Raw genomic sequence first — 19,898 nt, 5'->3', positions numbered from 1 at the left:
TAAACGTATTCATTAAACATTTTATTAAACGTCTTATTTTTAAGTGGATGACGAACGTGACTTTGAACATTCTCACGTGATTTGCGTAATGACAGTGATTAATGTACGCAAGGGAAGGTTTATATTTAGCTACTAGCTCTGTTTTGCTATGATATTTTGGATTGTACAAAATTACGATTCTAAAATTTAATCAAAATATTTATAGGAGCGATACTGTGAAGGTCTTACCAAAAGCAGTCGTTACTCATTTTATTTTATAATACACCCTCAATATAGTCCGTTTTCACTCACCTCGGAAGAAAATCCTTCGACCAAGATGGCGACGAGAAGATTAAAGAGCACATAGTTGCCGAATGTCATCAAGGCAACAAAATAGAGGGCGGCCCAAGCTGAAGTCTTCTCCATTCCGTTGTATAACACTGTATTCCAATCCTCTTGGGTTAGCACCTAGTGAGGGTGGTTTGAGATTGTTTAGTATTTACTTGATTGCTACTGACATGTATAAGACGAGTTTTATAAAAAAAAAAGATATAGTTATTTTTATTTATGCATACATTAGTCATAAAAGAAGAAGAAAATTGTTATTTTTTACACAAATAATATCTTATTTAATTGTTGATTTTGCAAAACAAATACAATCTATATGTTACGTTAATCATACTTATAACTTGTTTTTTTTAAGATGGTAATATCATACATTTAATATTCTTTTTGTTAATATGATTGTAAATGTTTTTACAACAAGAATTTTTTAACATTTCAACAAATGCTGAATTCCTAACATCGTTAACAGTTACATGTATGATATACTGAGGAAGATGATTTTAAATGGATGTTAATAACAATAAATATGGTTCACGAATTAGTACGTTGAAAGCCAGCTGTTATCACAAAACTATCAAACAATGGCAACAGGCCGGGGTTCTCAAGCAGGGATGTTTTACACATGCAGGGCACAACTGATTTCATAAGCAAGCAAACAGTAACTGAAAATGTGGTGCATTGATTAGTTAGTTAGTATATTAACTGTGAAATGTCTTGATCAATATAACTGATGTGCCGTCGCTATATATGTCTCTGCATTAAACTTAATGAGAAAGCAGGGAATCTGTCTACACATAATATAATGTACACAGCAACGATTAGATAGATTATGGTTTTCAAGAAATATTATGGAAATATTTACCTTCTATCCTTCTTACAATAAATTCTGTAAATGTGATCTTCGTATTTTTTAACAGAATGAGACAGAATATGTTCAATTCGTGACAAGACAATAGAGCATATGCTGCAGGCAACGTAATAGCTCAGACCGTTTTTAGACATATTACGACCTGGTGGACTTCCATTAAGACAGAATGTGTGCAAATAACGTTTGAACGTAAATCTCAGCCACATGAATTATAGCTGTGCAGTCAAAATAAAAAAAAACAGGGCGGAGCAAACTTTGAAGGTTTTCTCCATGGGTTTGGACAAGGGAGACATTCTCAAACTTGTTACTGCCTTAGATGCAAACACGACATTTCAATCCAAAAATGCATTCTTATAAACGTGATTAAAAGAAAAGAAAGATTTGCATTCCCGAACGAACAACCACCTTAAAATTCAAAAACACGTGATCAGGAAAAGCATCCTTCGTATAAAGATAGAAATAATAAAAAAATAAAAAGTACAAAATTGAGTTTTGTTTTAAATACCTGAAACACCGTAACAAGTGACCATAATAGCGAATTAAAGTTTGCTCGGTCACATTCGCATATTGACGGGTCGAGGGACTCTATACAAGTACATGGGACTGCTGATCCGTCGGTCCTCCAACAAAATTTACCCCCAAACAAGTTCATACCTAGAACACTGCAGTACAAGAGAAATATACAAATCATTTAAAACGCAAAAATGACCGATAAGCAATTGATCAATAATGATCAGTGGTATATAGAACCCGTAACGGTAATGTCCATAAGTTTTAAATGCAATAAAGGTTGGTGTTGTTCTGCTGCTCTTTGTGTTGTTTACAATTGCTTTCATCTTAAACGCGTGTGGGACTTGTCCTAAACTGAACTAATCTATCTCCTCGTTTGCAGTCAGCTAAAGCACCTATTACAAAGCGACTAAACTAAAGTGATAATAAATACTTAGCCAAGAGTTGTTAAAAGCATCTACAAATTCAGCTGTGTATTAGTGAACGTCTAAAGGGAAACCTATTATTAATATGTTTGAGCTCAGAACTATATGTGATGTTGCATTGCTGTTTTGTTGTTACCATAACTTAAAACTCTTCCATACGGACTCTATATCTTTGGGAGTATCTTAGGAGCTCGAACATACACTCATCTATAGGAAGGTATGGATATGAAAGATGTATCGGTCATGGTGAGTTGTATTAAGCTGTTAGTGAGTATACGGCAGCGAGTTTGAACGAAACAGAATACACCATACCCAATAACAGGACATCACTTTGAGCTGACCAGTAATATATTCACCTATTAACTTAACTTTATAATTTTCTTCTCGATTTCGACACCAAAAGGAAGAGGATGAGTATACAAGCCCTGAGATATTTTAAGACATAACGTCCTAAAATAGAACTCAGAGCGTCCTTTATTGTGGTACATTGCAACACATAAGTAACAGCTCAAAGGATATGCAAGTATTAGTAAAACAACGCTTAAGTATGGGGGGACAGGCATGCATGTCTGGCCAGCCAAGACTGGGGACGGCATTTGGATCTACCTGGAACACAGTTATAATGGCCCACAACAGACTGTCAAAGTTCTTCCTATCACAGAAATTCCGACCATTCCTCAGTATTCGGCAAAACTTGCAGCCGAATAGATTCATACCAAGAACGCTGTGTAAAAATAACATTTCTGAGACAGTTGCTTAATATATGAGTTTGGACAGTATTGCTTTTCCACAGTGGTATTGCTATCACAATTTGTTCTATGTCATATTATGGGCACTTAAATGATGTTACAACCTGTGAAACAAATGATTATGTTATCAGGTAATACTAATAAATTACCATTTACATTTTTTTGCAAAGCCAATGTTAATAACAAATAGTTAAATTATGCATACATTTGTTTTTATATTGATAGAATATCAAATATTTACTTACTAAACATAACTTTGGTCAGCCATACAAATGACAATAATGCTAGTTATTTGCAGTGTACAGACCAGATATTTAATGTCCAGTTAATCTTATGGTCGTACATCGCGGACTCCATTCATTGTATTACTAATAAACACTGTCAGTTATAATAAACATGTTATCTGATTAGCTGCACCATTCTGACATCGAATTAAGACCAACACGGAATTTAGCTCAGACAATATAACAGAGTATAAACTACAGGCACTTACCTAAATATAAACATAAACAGTAACAATAAGGCAAAGAATGTTGCAACGTTGTCCATTGTCCTCAACATAACAATAAGTTGGCGCTGTAAAGCGGGCATGAAGCGAACGAGCTTCAGGATACGCAGAAGTCTGAAGGTCCGCAACACAGACAAACCGCTCCCACCGTCCTGGTTCATTAGTTCAACTAAACTGGAATTGTCAAGTAACCAACAATTAGGGTGTTTAACAAAACTGTTTAAAATAACTAGATAATGTACGATCATACAATTTCAATGAAACAGTTGAATAAAGCACTCTAGTGGTATCTTGCAAGTGACATAGAATATGTATTTGCTTTAAAATTAGACACTGTTATTAAAAGTAATCGGTTGAGTTTAAATCCATTACGCATTTATGCTTTGCAGCCTCAAAGCAAACTATTCCAAATTATCTTAAGATACATAGTGCGCTATGGTCCAATATGTTTTGCGTGAAAATATGTGCTTTGTGTTTTAACCTGCTATTTTTAGTTATATACTTAGTGATTTCTTACCAATTCTTCACTTACAGTTCAAGGGGGGCAACCTCAACATTTAAGTATTACAATATTTTGATATTTTGGTAATGTGTTTGATTCCTTATAACTTCGTATTATCTCGTTAAGTGTCGTCTGGGCCTTCATCATGATCGTGGTTACATAACAGCCGAATACGCGTACCTAGCAGTTTTCATTATTTTGTGTGTTCTGTCTGCTATTTTAGTGACAACTTTGTGATTCCTAACAAGTTCTTCACTGACAGTTCAAGGGAGGTAACCTTAACGTTTAAATATTACAGTATTTTTATATTAGTGTAATGTGTTTGATATCTAATGACTTCGTATGTATCTCGCTAAGTGTCGTCTGGGCCTTCAAACATAATCGTGTTTACATGACAGCCTTATGCGCTTGTCCGAGTAATTCTCATTATTAATTCATGCGTTTACACTACTCATTATCAGCATTTTACAATAATGTGAATAACGTTGAAACAGATTTAGAACGTATGCATTTATTTCATTATAAATCGTGCTTAGCGGGCGACAAAAACATGATAATCTGAGAGATACAAATGGTATTCACCATTTTACTCTAGACATATACATCTCTACCAAAGAGAAGACAATGACAGCTTGATAAACACGTGATAAACAAACCTTAATATGACAATGATACCATCGAACAAATTGAAGCCGTTCTTGATGTACCCAAACACGCCATAGGAGATGAGCTTTAGCAACATCTCAGCCGCAAACAGAGTGGCGAATACCAAATTACTAATTTCTAGTGCTCGTGTCAATTCAGGCGGCTGAAAGGAAAAAGACACCATTAAACGGTTATTTGGTTATAAATATAATTGAATTTCCTCAAGTCCATCAGTGTAATTTTAGATAGAAAACGTTTTACTCTTTAAATGTAAGCCGAAAGAAAGAAGTTTGAGAACAATTCCGTGCAGACCATAATTTGTAAAACAACCTTAGTACACTTCTTTGCTCACTGGTGGGAACATTTTTGAGCAAGCCTAATTTATAAAGTATAAAGTGAAAAATGGAAATATAAAATTGTATTCCCCACCGACAAAAACACTTTACTGTCGTTATAATATATAACATTACCACAGACAACGGTAATTCGAATAAATAAGCAATTTGAATGGTTTGTAACTAAGGAGAGGGAGTGAAATAAAGAAGCAGACCCCATTTTAACTCTCTCTCTCTCTCTCTCTCTCTCTCTCTCTCTCTCTCTCTCTCTTATTCTGAGCTAACCTGATTGTGGTACTCGATTCCCATGCTGAGAGTATTGAACAAGATGGATATCAGGATGCCCCTCTGGAAGACCTTGCTCTCAACAATCTTCTTGACAAACTTTTGAGCAGGTTTCAAGAAATCTGAACACATGAAAACAAAAATAATAGTCATACATGTATGTTCTTCTATTCATTACAAAATCTTCACTCGTATTGGTAGATGCATGCTGTTTTAGCGAGTCAGAAAGACCCCCAATACAGTTGACAGTACTTTTAAAAGTTCAATATATGATTTCATCTTTTTCAAAATTACCGTTCCAATGAAAAATACTGTTGTATTCGGCTTCAAAAATCAATCACACAATTCATTTTTGAACGAGCGTGAATTTCTATAATATGTGGTCCTCTTACCAATTTTGCGTTATACCCAAAAATCTCCATTTTATAGCGATGATAAACAGGGTCCCATTGTACATAAGGCTCTCATTTGTATCTTCAAACAAATATATGTAAACAATGCAACTAGCATCATGTAATTTCTTTCGTGTTCAACTTAAAAACCAGCTTCTATAAAACAAGTTTTTTTTCAAATAAAAAAGAAGAAAAAAAATGACAATGATAAGTTTATTTAAGGATGAAAATCTGTATTGAAAAGGGCCCATGTACGCTCATTTTTAGCATTTATTGCTTGGCAAGAACAACAACACTCACTTCTGTGCGTTTTCTTCTTCTCTTCCTGGTCCTGTCGGCAGACAGCGCACTGGTTCATCTCGTGTTTATATTCCATCTCAAACTCGTTGTCATGGTCACCAGCGAACTCGCAGTCCTTGTAACAGCACACCTCATGGTCACCAGGTAAGGCACACTGGAATCGAGGGTAGTATGTGTCCTGAACGGCGTCTGGTAGGTACGTGTCAGAAATGGTCGCTGTAATAGGAATGTAACGTGTCAGAAATGGTCGCTGTAATAGGAATGTAACGTGTCAGAAATGGTCGCTGTAATAGGAATGTAACGTGTCAGAAATGGTCGCTGTAATAGGAATGTAACGTGTCAGAAATGGTCGCTGTAATAAGACAGTGTATGTGTTCGGTTTTTCAGAAATGGTTGCTGTAATAGGACAGTGTATGTTCGTTTTTTTCAGAAATGGTTGCTGTAATAGGACAGTGTATGTTCGTTTTTTTCAGAAATGGTCGCTGTAATAGGACAGTGTATGTTCGGCTGTCAGAAATGGTCGCTGTAATAGGGCAGTGTATGTTCGGTTGTCAGAAATGGTTGCTGTAATAGGACAGTGTATGTTCGGTTGTCAGAAATGGTCGCTGTAATAGGGTAGTGTATGTTCGGTTGGTCAGAAATGGTCGCTGTAATAGGATAGTGTATGTTGTCAGAAATGGTCGCTGTAATAGGAAAATGTATGTTCGATATGTCAGAAATGGTCGCTGTAATAGGACAGTGTATGTTCGGTTGTCAGAAATGGTCGCTGTAATAGGGTAGTGTATGTTCGGTTGGTCAGAAATGGTCGCTGTAATAGGATAGTGTATGTTGTCAGAAATGGTCGCTGTAATAGGAAAATGTATGTTCGATATGTCAGAAATGGTCGCTGTAATAGGATAGTGTATGTTGTCAGAAATGGTCGCTGTAATAAGATAGTGTATGCTCGATATGTCAGAAATGGTCGCTGTAATAGGATAGTGTATGTTCGATATGTCAGAAATTTTCGCTGTAATAGGACAGTGTATGTTCGATATGTCAGAAATGGTCGCTGTACTAGGATAGTGTATGTTGTCAGAAATGGTCGCTGTAATAAGATAGTGTATGTTCGATATGTCAGAAATGGTCGCTGTAATAGGATAGTGTATGTTCGATATGTCAGAAATGGTCGCTGTAATTGGGTAGTGTATGTTCGGTTGGTCAGAAATGGTCGCTGTAATAGGATAGTGTATGTTGTCAGAAATGGTCGCTGTAATAGGATAGTGTATGTTCGATATGTCAGAAATGGTCGCTGTAATAGGATAGTGTATGACCGATTTGTCAGAAATGGTCGCTGTAATAGGATAGTGTATGTTATCAAAATGGTCGCTGTAGTAGGAAAATGTATGTTCGATTTATAAGAATAATTACTTTATGTACTTTATGAATGATTGTATTAAGTTTATACTTAGTTTAAATTTCTTCTAAACCTTTACCGAAACCACTTTCACCCATTTTGTATTTGTCATTAATAGGATGATAATCGATCAAATTGGTCTGTATCCGTCTGGTAAATAAATGTTTTGTTCTGTTCTTTATGCCATATTGCCGTTTATTTAGCAAAATCATATGTAAAGGTTCTGATTTTATATCTTGTATTTAACTCGTATTTAAACGGAAATAGTCAGACGACAATGCAGTTTTTGAAAATATATTTTAAAGCGTTGTAATCTGTTGGTTGTTTCCCTTGGATTCATGTCAGATCAATAATATACTATTATGATGTGCAAACTCCGAGTTGGTTTATAATATGGCTCTGAATAAATGACGATTATCATTTGAATATTGACTTCTGAATATAAATATTGAAGTTATGTCCATAACAGCTATTAACTTGACTATTTTTCTTTCAGTCTGCCCTATACAGTCAAATACCCCATTCGTTTCACGGAAAGTGTGATGCCGATATAGTTGACATTTAACCACCTTCGGCGAAATGAAAACAATAGTTTGTTGACGTTTCCCCGACCTATCCTAATTTTGCAGCCAACTATGAAAAAGAAAACAAATATTTGCAGCCGACTCTTTATGATTTATCATAAGCAGACACATGAGTTGTGTCTGTTATTTGTTTCATCTTGGGATAATTTTCTGGAGCTTGTATAGCGACGTTTTTAAGTATGAATATGATAATAAGAAACTATTAAAAAACAATAAATAATAATGATATATCCTGACCTACCTACTCTTTATGATTTGGCAGTGAACTCGAAAACAAACAATTATTTTGTTTTGGCCTGAGGTGAAGTTTTTGTAATCATTATGAAATAGCATAATACATCAATATGGGAATATAATAGGCATTCATTTCTACTTTATACACCCATAACCAGTTTACATTCGCTCTAAGCTAATGATTAAGCATGAAGGGCGTATATTACAAGCCATGCTTCGAGCTAATATAGCAGAATACAAAGCATATATGAATTATAAAACAAATATATAATACTGTCGAACGCCGATGGCTCGAACTCTCAGGGACCGGCGAGAATACCCCAAGCCTCCAAACATTCGAGCAAAGCGGGATTATTTAACTTCAGTTTAAATAAATCGATCCTTTACATCTAGTTCGAGCCAACGAATAATTCGAGCCAGGCGAGCTCGAGCCAACGGGCTTCGACTATAATAATACTCATAATATCAAACTTAACTGCACTATAATATCTACACTACTTGCCTTTCTCATTTACATGATGGAACTTGAAATTATCAAACTCATCATTAACTAGCGTGTTGGATGCAGCAATGGACACATTCTTAGCGCTATGCGTGGATATCACATCTGGAAGGATGTGGAGATGTCTAACACTTCCGTCAAAACTGAAGGACGGGTTCCGGCTGTTCGAGTTTGACATGTTGGGCGATAGATGGTTCGGCGAAGGAGGAACAAACGACTTGAAGAGGGAAGGCGTCAGGACCTCGGCGGCAGCAAGAGCTAACGTGTTCAGAGACTGTGACGATGAATGTAAGCCCGCCGATGGCACTGTCAAGAACGGCCTTCTTGGCGAAGATATCGGATCTATTTCTGAAGCTTCGGGACTAGCTCTAGGCGCTACATGGTTAGGGGTGCTATCGGGACAGGATGACACATTCTCATGATTGAGATATAGATAATGATAATGCGCATTTCTCATATTCTTACTACGTGCATGATTACATACATGGGAATGCGTGTGGATACCTTTCCTTTTCTTTTTCCCAAGGACAAGCTGTGGTAACACCTTCTTGTGGCTTTGGCCCGTCTTTTCATAGTACACTTTTAACAGTTTCCGTTTGGCCCTGCGATATAGGTGTGCTAGATATTTAAGAATTTCGTTGTAACAACTGCTGGGTTCAGAGTTGCTGGCAAGCGTGCTGGAGGACTGGTATCTCTTTCTCTCCTGCAACATGCGTTCTGTCTCGCGTTTCTTCGTTTCGGAAAACTGCGTTGCTATAACGACTAGACATAGGTTGATCATGAAGAATGATCCAATCTGGAAGGAAATTGAACATTTGTAATGCAATCTAGATTAACTGCTTTGAACGGGGAAGAAAAACTTAAATCCAAAAAAAACAAAAAAAAACAGAAACCGACTTTTTCGTCGCTCAAAAAAGCACAATTACAATTTCCTGAAAGTAAAATGTTAACTTAATTAACTTTTTACAATGACACAATCACTGTCTTAACGTTTTATGAATAAGTAAAGATAACAAAAGTTATATTTGTTATTCATAGTTGGCAGTGTAGAACAGTTAAAGCTGCACTCTCACAGATTGATAGTTCTTACTTTTTTCTTTGTTTTTTTTTTTGTCTCAGAATCATCCGATTTTGGCACCAAAGCCTTCAATGCAGACGTATAAGATCTTTCACAAAAGAACAGATCTAAATTGTTTGGAAAACTGCCGAAATACTCATTTTTTTCTTAAAGCGTTAGTAACGCTTTTAGCCATAAAACATAAATTTTCGAAAATGCATTAAATATATAAAAATTGCGATCTGATCATTGGTCAGTAGTCATTTATCACTTGTTTCCAGACATTCACGCAAAAATTTGCTCATTTCAAAACAAATCATGAAAACATAGTCAAAACGATTAATGTGTGAGAGTGCAGCTTTAAACAAACCAGGTTGAAATTTAACACGCTATCTATGGACACTGCAAGTTGCATTCTAAACGACCGGTAAGAAAATCATGGATGTCCCTGGCAAGAAAATAAAATACTGATAATTATGTCTAGCCTGACGAAACATAGTAGAGTCTTACCACAATTAAAGCTACAAAATATGTCCAGTCCCAGAAGGAATGGGCATCTTGCACGTAGTACATAATGTTCACCCAGCTCTCCAGACTTATCACCTAAAACAAAAAAATACATTGCGTAAGAAAAACGTATATAAAAGCAGATTAATGTAAGTGTTATTATTCTTTACCTTTTAAGACTGATATTTCAACAACACCATTTAGAAGAATAATACACATTATAATGGTTTTCTGAAATTGTTTTGACACTGGACCCATTTGGAAATACATAAATGCGATCCAAACTTGAGGTTACATGAAACATCGGATAACTCGAGATTTTATGGAAGTCTCGAGCGTCCTCGAATTATCGCAAGTTAACTGTACAAGATGTTGCTTAATACGTAGATGAATATTATTTAAGAGTTATAACATCTACTAGCAGATCCATGGGGGTGCGCTCGGCGACAGTCCCCCCCCCCCCCCTCCCCCTTAATATCGTCCAAGTTTACTTTTATTTACAATATATAAGACAAAGTATTAAAATACGCCCAAAATGCACCATTTTGTAATATGAATTGTTTCAATTTCATTGTGGAATTACCCCCCCCCCCCCAAACCCCCTGCTAACAAGTGAAATCAAATAATTTCGGTTCAGAGGGAGAAGCGCAAGTCAAAAGGTTACGCCCCTAAGTCACAGCCCCACTAACGTAAAATACGAGGTCCGTCCCTGACATCTTAAAAACGCCTCATGCGATCTGGTATATATTCAGAATAAGTCTTTCAACCATAATTGAAAACGTACTAGACGTTGTGTTGTTTTGTTTATATTTTGTTGGTTGGTATTACCTAACATTTATATGAGTACCACATGAGTTTGATCTGGAATGTACGCTAAACTTACTCTGTCAGTCAGTACAAATTAAACACAGTAGTCATTGTGTTCAAAGTTATAACCAGATAAACAAACACTTCAATTTGATAACAGGTAGATAACAAGTCGCAATGTTAAATGGAAAACAGAGGGTATGAAAGGAAATATCTCAATATCATTAAGTTCAAGAAAATAGTTTAAAATAAAGTACGGCATTATCGCTGTGGCTGTTGAGTTAATCCTTGCTTTTAGGTTCAAAATTTATTATTGAAAAGAGGTGCAGAGTTTACCGCTATTTTTTAATTGCAGAGTTCACACCTGACGTTAGGTGCAGAGTTTAGTAATGTCTTTTGGTGCAGGGTTTATCACTGAATTTAGGTGCAGAGTTCATCACTGAATTTAGGTGCAGAATTTATCACTGAATTGAAGTGCAAAGTTTATCACTGAATTTAGGTGCAGAGTTTATCACTGAGTTTAGGTGCAGAGTTTATCACTGAATTTAGGTGCAGAGTTTATCACTGAATTTAGGTGCAGAGTTCATCACTGAAATTAGGTGCAGAGTTCATCACTGAATTAAGTTGAAAAGTTTATTAATGACTTAGGTGCCGAGTTTATCACTGAATTTAGGTGCAGAGTTTATCACAGAATTTAGGTGAAAAGTTTATCAATGAATATAGGTGAAACGTTTATCAATGAATTTAGGTGCAGAGTTTATCACTGAATTTAGGTGAAAAGTTTATCACTGAATTTAGGTGAAACGTTTATCACTGAATATAGGTGCAGAGTTTATCACTGAATTTAGGTGCAGAGATAAATTTATCATTGACAGTTACCTGAAAAATGGCAACCCAGGCGAGGCCGATATTGTCAAATGATATAGCCCCTTGGAAAGGATTCTTATCGCTGGCATCGCAGACGGTATAATACTGGTTCCAGTTAACACATGAGCTGTTCGTGGGCGTATTGTTGTGGAATGGCTTAGCGGATGCGTTACATTTGATGCCCTCAAACTGGTAGCGTGGAAGGTTTTGGCACTCGCGCCCGCCCGACTCCCCGGGACGCGCGCAAATGTAGTCCTCATAGTCTTTCATTGGAAGGTAGTATGGAGTAAGATTTAAGCTGAAAAGAAACAAATAGTTTTTATTACCTTTTCAATATTTACTTTTGTATGTCTACTCGGAATACTTGTTATTAAAAACTGACCAATAAAATGAATGAAGTCAATGATGAATTAAAAATAATGGCCGTTTTAGTCGCATCAATATATAACAATAACTTTGCTGGAGCTTATCGTGTATTTTTATAAGGGCAGCTGTCCGGACAAGAAATTACAAATTACACAGCTTAACCCCACCAAGTCATAAAATATTTGCTGTACCTTGTCAAGTTATTAAATTTCATACATAATTGATTCGAGTAGCCGATTCTGACGAATTACAAAAGTCTTAGCAATGACATGTACACGTCCGATTGGTAATTGCTAAGGTTCTAGTGTTCCTGTAATTATACCAGAAAAGGCACCACGCATCAGAATAAACAAACAGTAGGAAACTATCTCTCTATGGAAATAACGAGAATGTTATTGCGCGGAATTAAAATTGGCAGTAAACAAACAAAGTCCGCATATAGAATATTGATGACAATTCTAAACCTCAGCGACACAGATGACGCACGTTTCTGAACACGGATTTGTAAAAATCGAGCCAAATCTATTGGGACTGTCTGGTTTATTTGCGATTGTAAATCATAGCAATTTTCTACTTTAAGGTGGTGATGAATCTTTCAGTATCAAAGGCGAGTGACTTTGGTCCTGCTTCTCACATGATTATTTAACTCCATTCAACACGGATCATATTTCTAAAACAGGTGTAATAGTTGTACTATTATCTCACACAAATAAAACAACGCAATTATCATCATCGGAGATGTAGAAACTTAAAACCGCATCAATAAAATAAAAAAAAATATTGACAAAAGATGCACATGGCTTAGTATACGAAAACATTTTATAATATTACACCAAACTTATATTACTATATTCCAACTTGATAATGTCTTTTCTTGTATTACTGGTTGCAATGATTACACACAAACGAAAGGAGAACTTTTTAATGTCCAAGGCAAAAAAGAAACCGTACGTCTGTTTAAAGGTTAACTTACTTTATGTTTACATAAGCTATTTTTGCAAATGATTCTTTATGGATTTGAAAAGGACATGGCAAACTGTTATACAAGTGGACAATTGATTTTAAAATATCTTAGTCCTTTCTGGGCATTAAAACAGGCAATGTTAGCTATAGCTATATCGTAAAAACACAGATCGATTTAGTTCTTTAAAGGGACCAGACACCCGATGGTTAAAAAATCGAGAAATACAGTATTTCATCAAAACAAACCTAAAATTGTCAGTGGGAGCTATTACGAGGCCCATGACTCAGATGCTAAGAAATTGTCAGTGGGAGCTGGTACGAGGCCCATGACTCAGATGCTAAGAAATTGTCAGTGGGAGCTGGTACGAGGCCAATGACTCAGATGCTAAGAAATTGTCAGTGGGAGCTGGTACGAGGCCCATGACTCAGATGCTAAGAAATTGTCAGTGGGAGCTGGTACGAGGCCCATGACTCAGATGCTAAGAAATTGTCAGTGGGAGCTGGTACGAGGCCAATGACTCAGATGCTAAGCAATTGTCGGTGGGAGCTGGTACGAGGCCAATGACTCAGATGCTAAGAAATTGTCATTGGGAGCTGGTACGAGGCCAATGACTCAGATGCTTAGAAATTGTCAGTGGGAGCTGGTACGAGGCCAATGACTCAGATGCTAAGAAATTGTCAGTGGGAGCTGGTACGAGGCCAATGACTCAGATGCTAAGCAATTGTCGGTGGGAGCTGGTACGAGGCCAATGACTCAGATGCTTAGAAATTGTCGGTGGGAGCTGGTACGAGGCCCATGACTCAGATGCTAAGAAATTGTCAGTGGGAGCTGGTACGAGGCCCATGACTCAGATGCTAAGAAATTGTCAGTGGGAGCTGGTACGAGGCCCATGACTCAGATGCTAAGAAATTGTCAGTGGGAGCTGGTACGAGGCCCATGACTCAGATGCTAAGAAATTGTCAGTGGGAGCTGGTACGAGGCCCATGACTCAGATGCTAAGAAATTGTCAGTGGGAGCTGGTACGAGGCCCATGACTCAGATGCTAAGAAATTGTCAGTGGGAGCTGGTACGAGGCCAATGACTCAGATGCTAAGCAATTGTCAGTGGGAGCTGGTACGAGGCCCATGACTCAGATGCTAAGAAATTGTCAGTGGGAGCTGGTACGAGGCCCATGACTCAGATGCTAAGAAATTGTCAGTGGGAGCTGGTACGAAGCCCATGACTCAGATGCTAAGATTCAATGCGTTGTACACAACGATGTCAGTTTTATTTAAGTTTTTGACAATTTACCTTTCTCTTCGATTGTATATTATCTGGTGTCTAGCCCCTTTAAAAATCAGTTTGATTTATAATTACTCACTGTTTATATGGTATATCGTCGCTGATGTTGATGAAGCATCTGTTACGGAGGACGCCGGCCCATAGCTGAACGCCGATGATGCCGAAGATGAAGAAGACGAAGAAGCAGAGGAGCAGGACGTTACCCAGCATGGGCAAGGTATCCAGGAGGAGCATGACAAGGATTCGCATACCTGAAAAGATGAAAGAAAGGTTTTACATTCTACAGCTATATTTTCAAACAAGAGAGAGAGAGAGAGAGAGAGAGAGAGAGAGAGAGAGAGACCTCGGACTATGGACGGTTTACAATGTCAGAAATCTTAACAGTTTAACTACGCTGCAAGTAGATCGCATAGTCATTTCAATAGAGCAGTTAAACTTAATGACTTTACTCTTAAGAATCTTAATTATTTTTGAAATAATTTACGCAATCAATTAAAACTTTGTTATACAAAATACATGTTAAAACAATACAATGAAATATTACAATGATTTAAAATTTTACGAACTACTTCTAATGATATACCGGCATAGTCATCCGAGGTTGTTTTCGATGGGAAATGGTCGAGGTGTTCCGAATGAATATTGAAACTCTAGCATGGAAAGAAATATACGCATATTTGGTAAGAGAGGTCAGGTACGAATAACTAACAAGGGCACGTGGTATCTGAACCAACATCCATGATTAACGAAAGTTCTATACATCTGACAGAGTGATTGTTCACAGCGTGGTTTAAGGCTCTAATTAGCGCGGATGTGAGTTATTAGGGGGCAGCTTTGTCAAGATGTGACCTATCGAAGTGTCCTCATTAAATCGGTATCAATCGTTTGATATCAATCTAACACTGACGCAAGAGAGCACTTTATTTGTAATGAACACACGTCATAGACAATTCAAGCTTTGAAACAGATTGATATTTGTTAAGTATTTGTTGAGTGTCTATTATGTCCTTTTACATTGTCTCTGATGTCAGGCATATTTCTCTTGGAAAAGCACACACTATTGATAATAATTATACAAACAGATCTTTAGAATGAACTAAAATAACAATGCGAGAATTATAATAAGTCATAATGTAACGCTTATTAAACCTTGCCGACTTACTTGGTATTCTGTTGATGGCCCTGAGGGGTCGCAGGACTCTGATTGTCCTAATGGCTGACAAACTGAGGTTCTCGGAGTCGATTCCGTACTCCATTGTGCTGTAATGTACATAAAAAAGAAATAAAATACATAAACACATAAATACACACATAAAGGACATAAATATTTAACGATTTAGAAATATATGCATTTTTATTGAAGAAGATATACAAAAAGTGATCATTTTAATTAAGTGTAATAAAATTTAATGCTATTACTATTCAGTACATCAAACTTTCTGGGTTTCAGTATTATCCATGATAGTCATGTGTTACAAAACTAATAGAAGCAAACTCAAATGGCTGCCTGTCTTTGCATTAATAAGCGCATAAACATCTTATGGAATTTGCCAAAAAAATGATCTGCGACTTATTTCAATATAGTTAATCTGTTTAATCAATTGATGGCATATTAGACAAAATATATGACTTGCCCTGCGTTCAGTAAGGGTGTTTGCGGCTAATGTTTGTAATTGGTTTCCCGTTTGCGGTTTATTCACTGCGATTCAATTTGGATTCGAAAACACCTATCCGAACCGGATTAAAACTAGAGAACAAGTGAGAAAGGCGCCAAAATAAAGAAGGGCGGACAATTAAACATTCAACAATGAGAAAGAGTTCCCTCCCTTGATAATTATTAAATTTTCTCAAAATTTATTGACTAAAAGGGGTTCTTGGATTACCACGGGTCACAACCGATGTAAACACACATGCAAGTGACGTTTATTTCTAACTTTTTTGACAGAAAATATCTGAAAATGTGTTATGACCCATTAGAAAAGACTATGCTATTTTCTGTTTCTACACATTTGAAATAGTTTGAATTTGCTTGTATTTTAATGATGCAGTCCTTGGCCAACATTTCAACTTGACGGAATTGTGTAAAACAATGCTTCGCTTACCGACTTGATTGTTTACATCGTTTGTGACCCGTGGCGATCCATGTGAGAACCCCTTTTAGTCACGTGATTCCTTACCCGGGTTACGTTAGCTAACATGAACGATTGCAAGCCTTAACTGAACTCAGAGCAGACAGTATTTTGGAAAATAATGCGTACTGTATAGGTTGGTTAAGTAGTTATTTTAATCTACGTGTTAATGGAGTTCATATCGATATCAACAAAGCTGAGCATCACAGTACAACACCAGTGACCTTCACCCAAGGCCAGTATACCTTGCCACCTGATCAACAGTGTATTTACACACACCCATGCAATTGAACGATGCGTTATTCACGTACGTCCGAATTAAAGCTTACTGCATTGTTATTAATTAAATGCGCATACAACCACCAATATAATAGTAATTAGGAGGGTAAATTTAAGGTTAGGTCTTAAAGCAAATGTTACTGTCAATAATAATATAACCTACATTTTGCCACAATGATATCATTTTTATGATACATTTTCTGTATGCATTTTATAATTTATGTCTCTTATATTTGTTAAATACACCGAAAATTGGAATGCAAGTCGGCATGGTTATTCTAAACTTAGATTTAAAAGTTTATTAATTATTTAACCAGACAAACATCTCGACAGACAATATCAAATCTGATTTGAAAAACATAACAAAACGACAACGTAGTAATACACCAGTCAATTATAACCACGGCCACCACAGTTCCGGGGAATAGCGGGACTTTGACTTTCAGTCCAGCCAAGCCCGGGTAAAATCCCCGCACTTCGGGGACGAACTGCTGGTAAAATCCCCGCCAATGTCCCCGCCTCCTTGGTAAGGCCCATTCCCCGCTATTTTAGCGCTAAGACAAAACCACCGCATTTACCCGGCACTGCGGGGCCACCTGGAAGGTAAACACACGGCCCATTTTCCCCGGCTATCCCCGGTATACCCCCGGACCTGGGGGGTGGGGGTGGTATAATTGATTTGTGCATAATACTACGAGATGTGATTGAAAGTGATGATGCTATTGGTTCTCTTTGAAGTAAAGCATAATGCATACTGTGAATGTTTGAATCCCATACACTCGTATACAATTTTTGTTTGTGGGTTAAACAACATTTGTTCATGCAATACACCACACATCTAGGCAGAAAATGAAAACATATCTTACTTGTCAACTACGTAGTCAACAACTCTTTATAGCATGAAAATGCATAAAAGCGATATTAAGTAAAATATCTATGTGTGTATAACGTATTTGATAAATTCTATGGCACAATCCATGCTTCGCAAAATAATAATGTCAATTGTAAATTATTCATAGATGACCAAAATTCGTGCTGGCAATTCTACTTGTTTTCTAACAGCATGGTAGCAATCGGAACTCCTCGGCCATTCTCCAGCGAAATCAACCGCGGATGTATGACGGTACATCAGTAGAAGTAGTTCGTAATATTATTAATATTTTTCAAGTTAATTGTAGTGTTTTAATATTAAATTTGTTTTACCAATTTCAAATTTATTCTCAATTAAGTGTTTTATTGCATAAATGATTAAGATTCATTTGACCTAACTGCTCAATTGAAATCACTACGCGGTCTACTTGCATTACAGTTAAATGTACGTAATTCTGACATTGTAAACCGTCCATGAACATTCGAGGTTGTTTTCGATGGAATATAGCCGAGGAGATACGATTGCATGGTATGGATATACTGCTGTAGGACGCAGAATATGTCACCAAAACACACAGCATGTATAGGATCATGCGGGTGTGTTAAGCAAGGTATACACGAATATAAACTATCAAAGGTGTTGGGTGCATTCGACACGGGAATCAATGTTTCTGTTAAACGACAACACGTATGGTTAAAACATTCACTTTCGGTACGGGGTGCGGGGTACGGGGTACGGGGTGCGGGGTGCGGGGTAAATGCGAGAAATATTCATCCAAATATAGAACATCCAGAAATGAAAACGGGAGTAAATATTTTAGTATATTATACGATGGGAAGGATAACGTTTTCAACTATTCTACATTGTTCTCTATGTCTTTATATATGCCGAACTATTTCAAAGCTTTTGCGATTCTATATACAGATGGCTTTAAATGGTTCCCCAAAAAAGAAATAACTTCGTGTCGGCAAATATGGCAGAATATATTGTGTTATTTTCCGCATAATGAAATATGAGACCATGCAAGAAAGCTTAATATGAACCCAAGATTTGAGAATAGCGGATGCAAATTAATTACTATGAAAGTATATATAGGAGCCTTTATGTTTATATCGTGCTTGTATTTTGATAATATATTCTGCATCCTTTGTGCGTACGTGTTATATACATGTTTTTTCTATACCATTCATTAATAATGTCTTATACATCTGAAAACATACGAAAAACTGCTTCCTTTTCTATTCTTCTAGTAAAACATCAATAAAATGACTATCACATTCCAATATTATAAAAAATATCAATAATAAATTAAAGTTAAAATCTAATTACATTGAAGATTAAAAACTATAAACCATGGAAACTCTCATATCAAACGTTCCAGCTCTAGAAATTAAGACAAAAGAGAAAGAAGTAATAAAAGAACTCAATCATCTATCTTAAGCAACCTACCCTGCCATGACGATGAACATATCAAGTCTGTTCCAGGATTCCGCTAAGTAGGTCATCTCGCCCCAGAAGCCCATGGCTATGATCTTGATGATCATCTCGATGGCGAAGAAGGCGAAAATGAAGTGATCAGAGTTCTCCAGGATCTTGCAGCGAAGGGTGGTACAGACATTGTCATTGCATGGCTGGTACATGCCCAAGGTGACGCAGTTGAGGATGATGACAAACATGCTGAGCCGCTCGAACCAAGTGAAGGTCAGTTAAGGAATATATCATTTAGGTCGGAGCTATTAAAATGCTGTCATACCAGAAAATATGCGACATGGAATAAATCAAGCAATCTTCATATCAACAAAATCTCAACACATGATATACCAACTTATTTGAATTCGACTGAGCCGAAAGCTCATTAAAGAATCACTCACTTAAAGGTCCCGTTCATGGGAAGAAACCATTTTTTGGTTCTCTGAGAGGCCACGAGAAAGGTTCCCATTGTGAGTAGTAAACCCACAATCGCTTTGGTAAGACATGGACATATATACAGCTTAGCTACTCTCACACTATATGTCTAAAACGTGACATGCAAGTTAAACTTAACGAATTAATAATTTATCATATTACTATAAAATCACGTTTGAGTACATTCCCAGGACTGGTATTCAATATTCAACTTCATTCACTCTATTGGTCAGTTATTAGTAACAAGTAATCCGATTAGCTACATCGTTCTTAGATCCCATCAAGACCAATATTGCATGCCAGCCCTTG

General features: G+C 36.8%; 1 protein-coding gene across 9 annotated transcripts in view; it reads right to left on the bottom strand.

Annotated features, from left to right (window-relative positions):
• LOC128206715 (voltage-dependent T-type calcium channel subunit alpha-1G-like) overlaps positions 1-19,374 on the bottom strand; it is a 39,707-nt gene extending 20,333 nt beyond the window's left edge. For 4 of the 9 annotated variants that reach the window (XM_052909361.1, XM_052909395.1, XM_052909368.1 and 1 more), the window contains exons 1-13: positions 19,134-19,374; positions 17,680-17,703; positions 15,568-15,665; positions 14,485-14,656; positions 11,807-12,092; positions 10,124-10,216; positions 8,557-9,352; positions 5,844-6,059; positions 5,152-5,273; positions 4,543-4,694; positions 3,370-3,558; positions 1,698-1,854; positions 292-447 (exon numbers count right to left, since the gene is read on the bottom strand). In XM_052909361.1, coding sequence (XP_052765321.1) covers positions 292-447; positions 1,698-1,854; positions 3,370-3,558; positions 4,543-4,694; positions 5,152-5,273; positions 5,844-6,059; positions 8,557-9,352; positions 10,124-10,216; positions 11,807-12,092; positions 14,485-14,656; positions 15,568-15,665; positions 17,680-17,703; positions 19,134-19,360 — 2,688 coding nt within the window. In that variant the 5' untranslated portion in view covers positions 19,361-19,374. Of the gene's footprint in view, positions 1-291; positions 448-1,697; positions 1,855-2,733; positions 2,852-3,369; positions 3,559-4,542; positions 4,695-5,151; positions 5,274-5,843; positions 6,060-8,556; positions 9,353-10,123; positions 10,217-11,806; positions 12,093-14,484; positions 14,657-15,567; positions 15,666-17,679; positions 17,704-19,133 lie in introns of all 9 variants that reach the window. The other 5 variants (XM_052909375.1, XM_052909418.1, XM_052909384.1 and 2 more) reach the window with 4 other exon arrangements.
• Between the last annotated feature and the right edge of the window lie 524 nt (positions 19,375-19,898).

The sequence above is a fragment of the Mya arenaria genome, chromosome 2 (genome assembly GCF_026914265.1).
Source record: "Mya arenaria isolate MELC-2E11 chromosome 2, ASM2691426v1".
Classification (NCBI taxonomy): Eukaryota; Metazoa; Mollusca; class Bivalvia; order Myida; family Myidae; genus Mya; species Mya arenaria.
The sequence above is the reverse complement of the archived record's forward strand: the minus strand, read 5'-3'. Positions and strand labels throughout refer to the sequence as shown.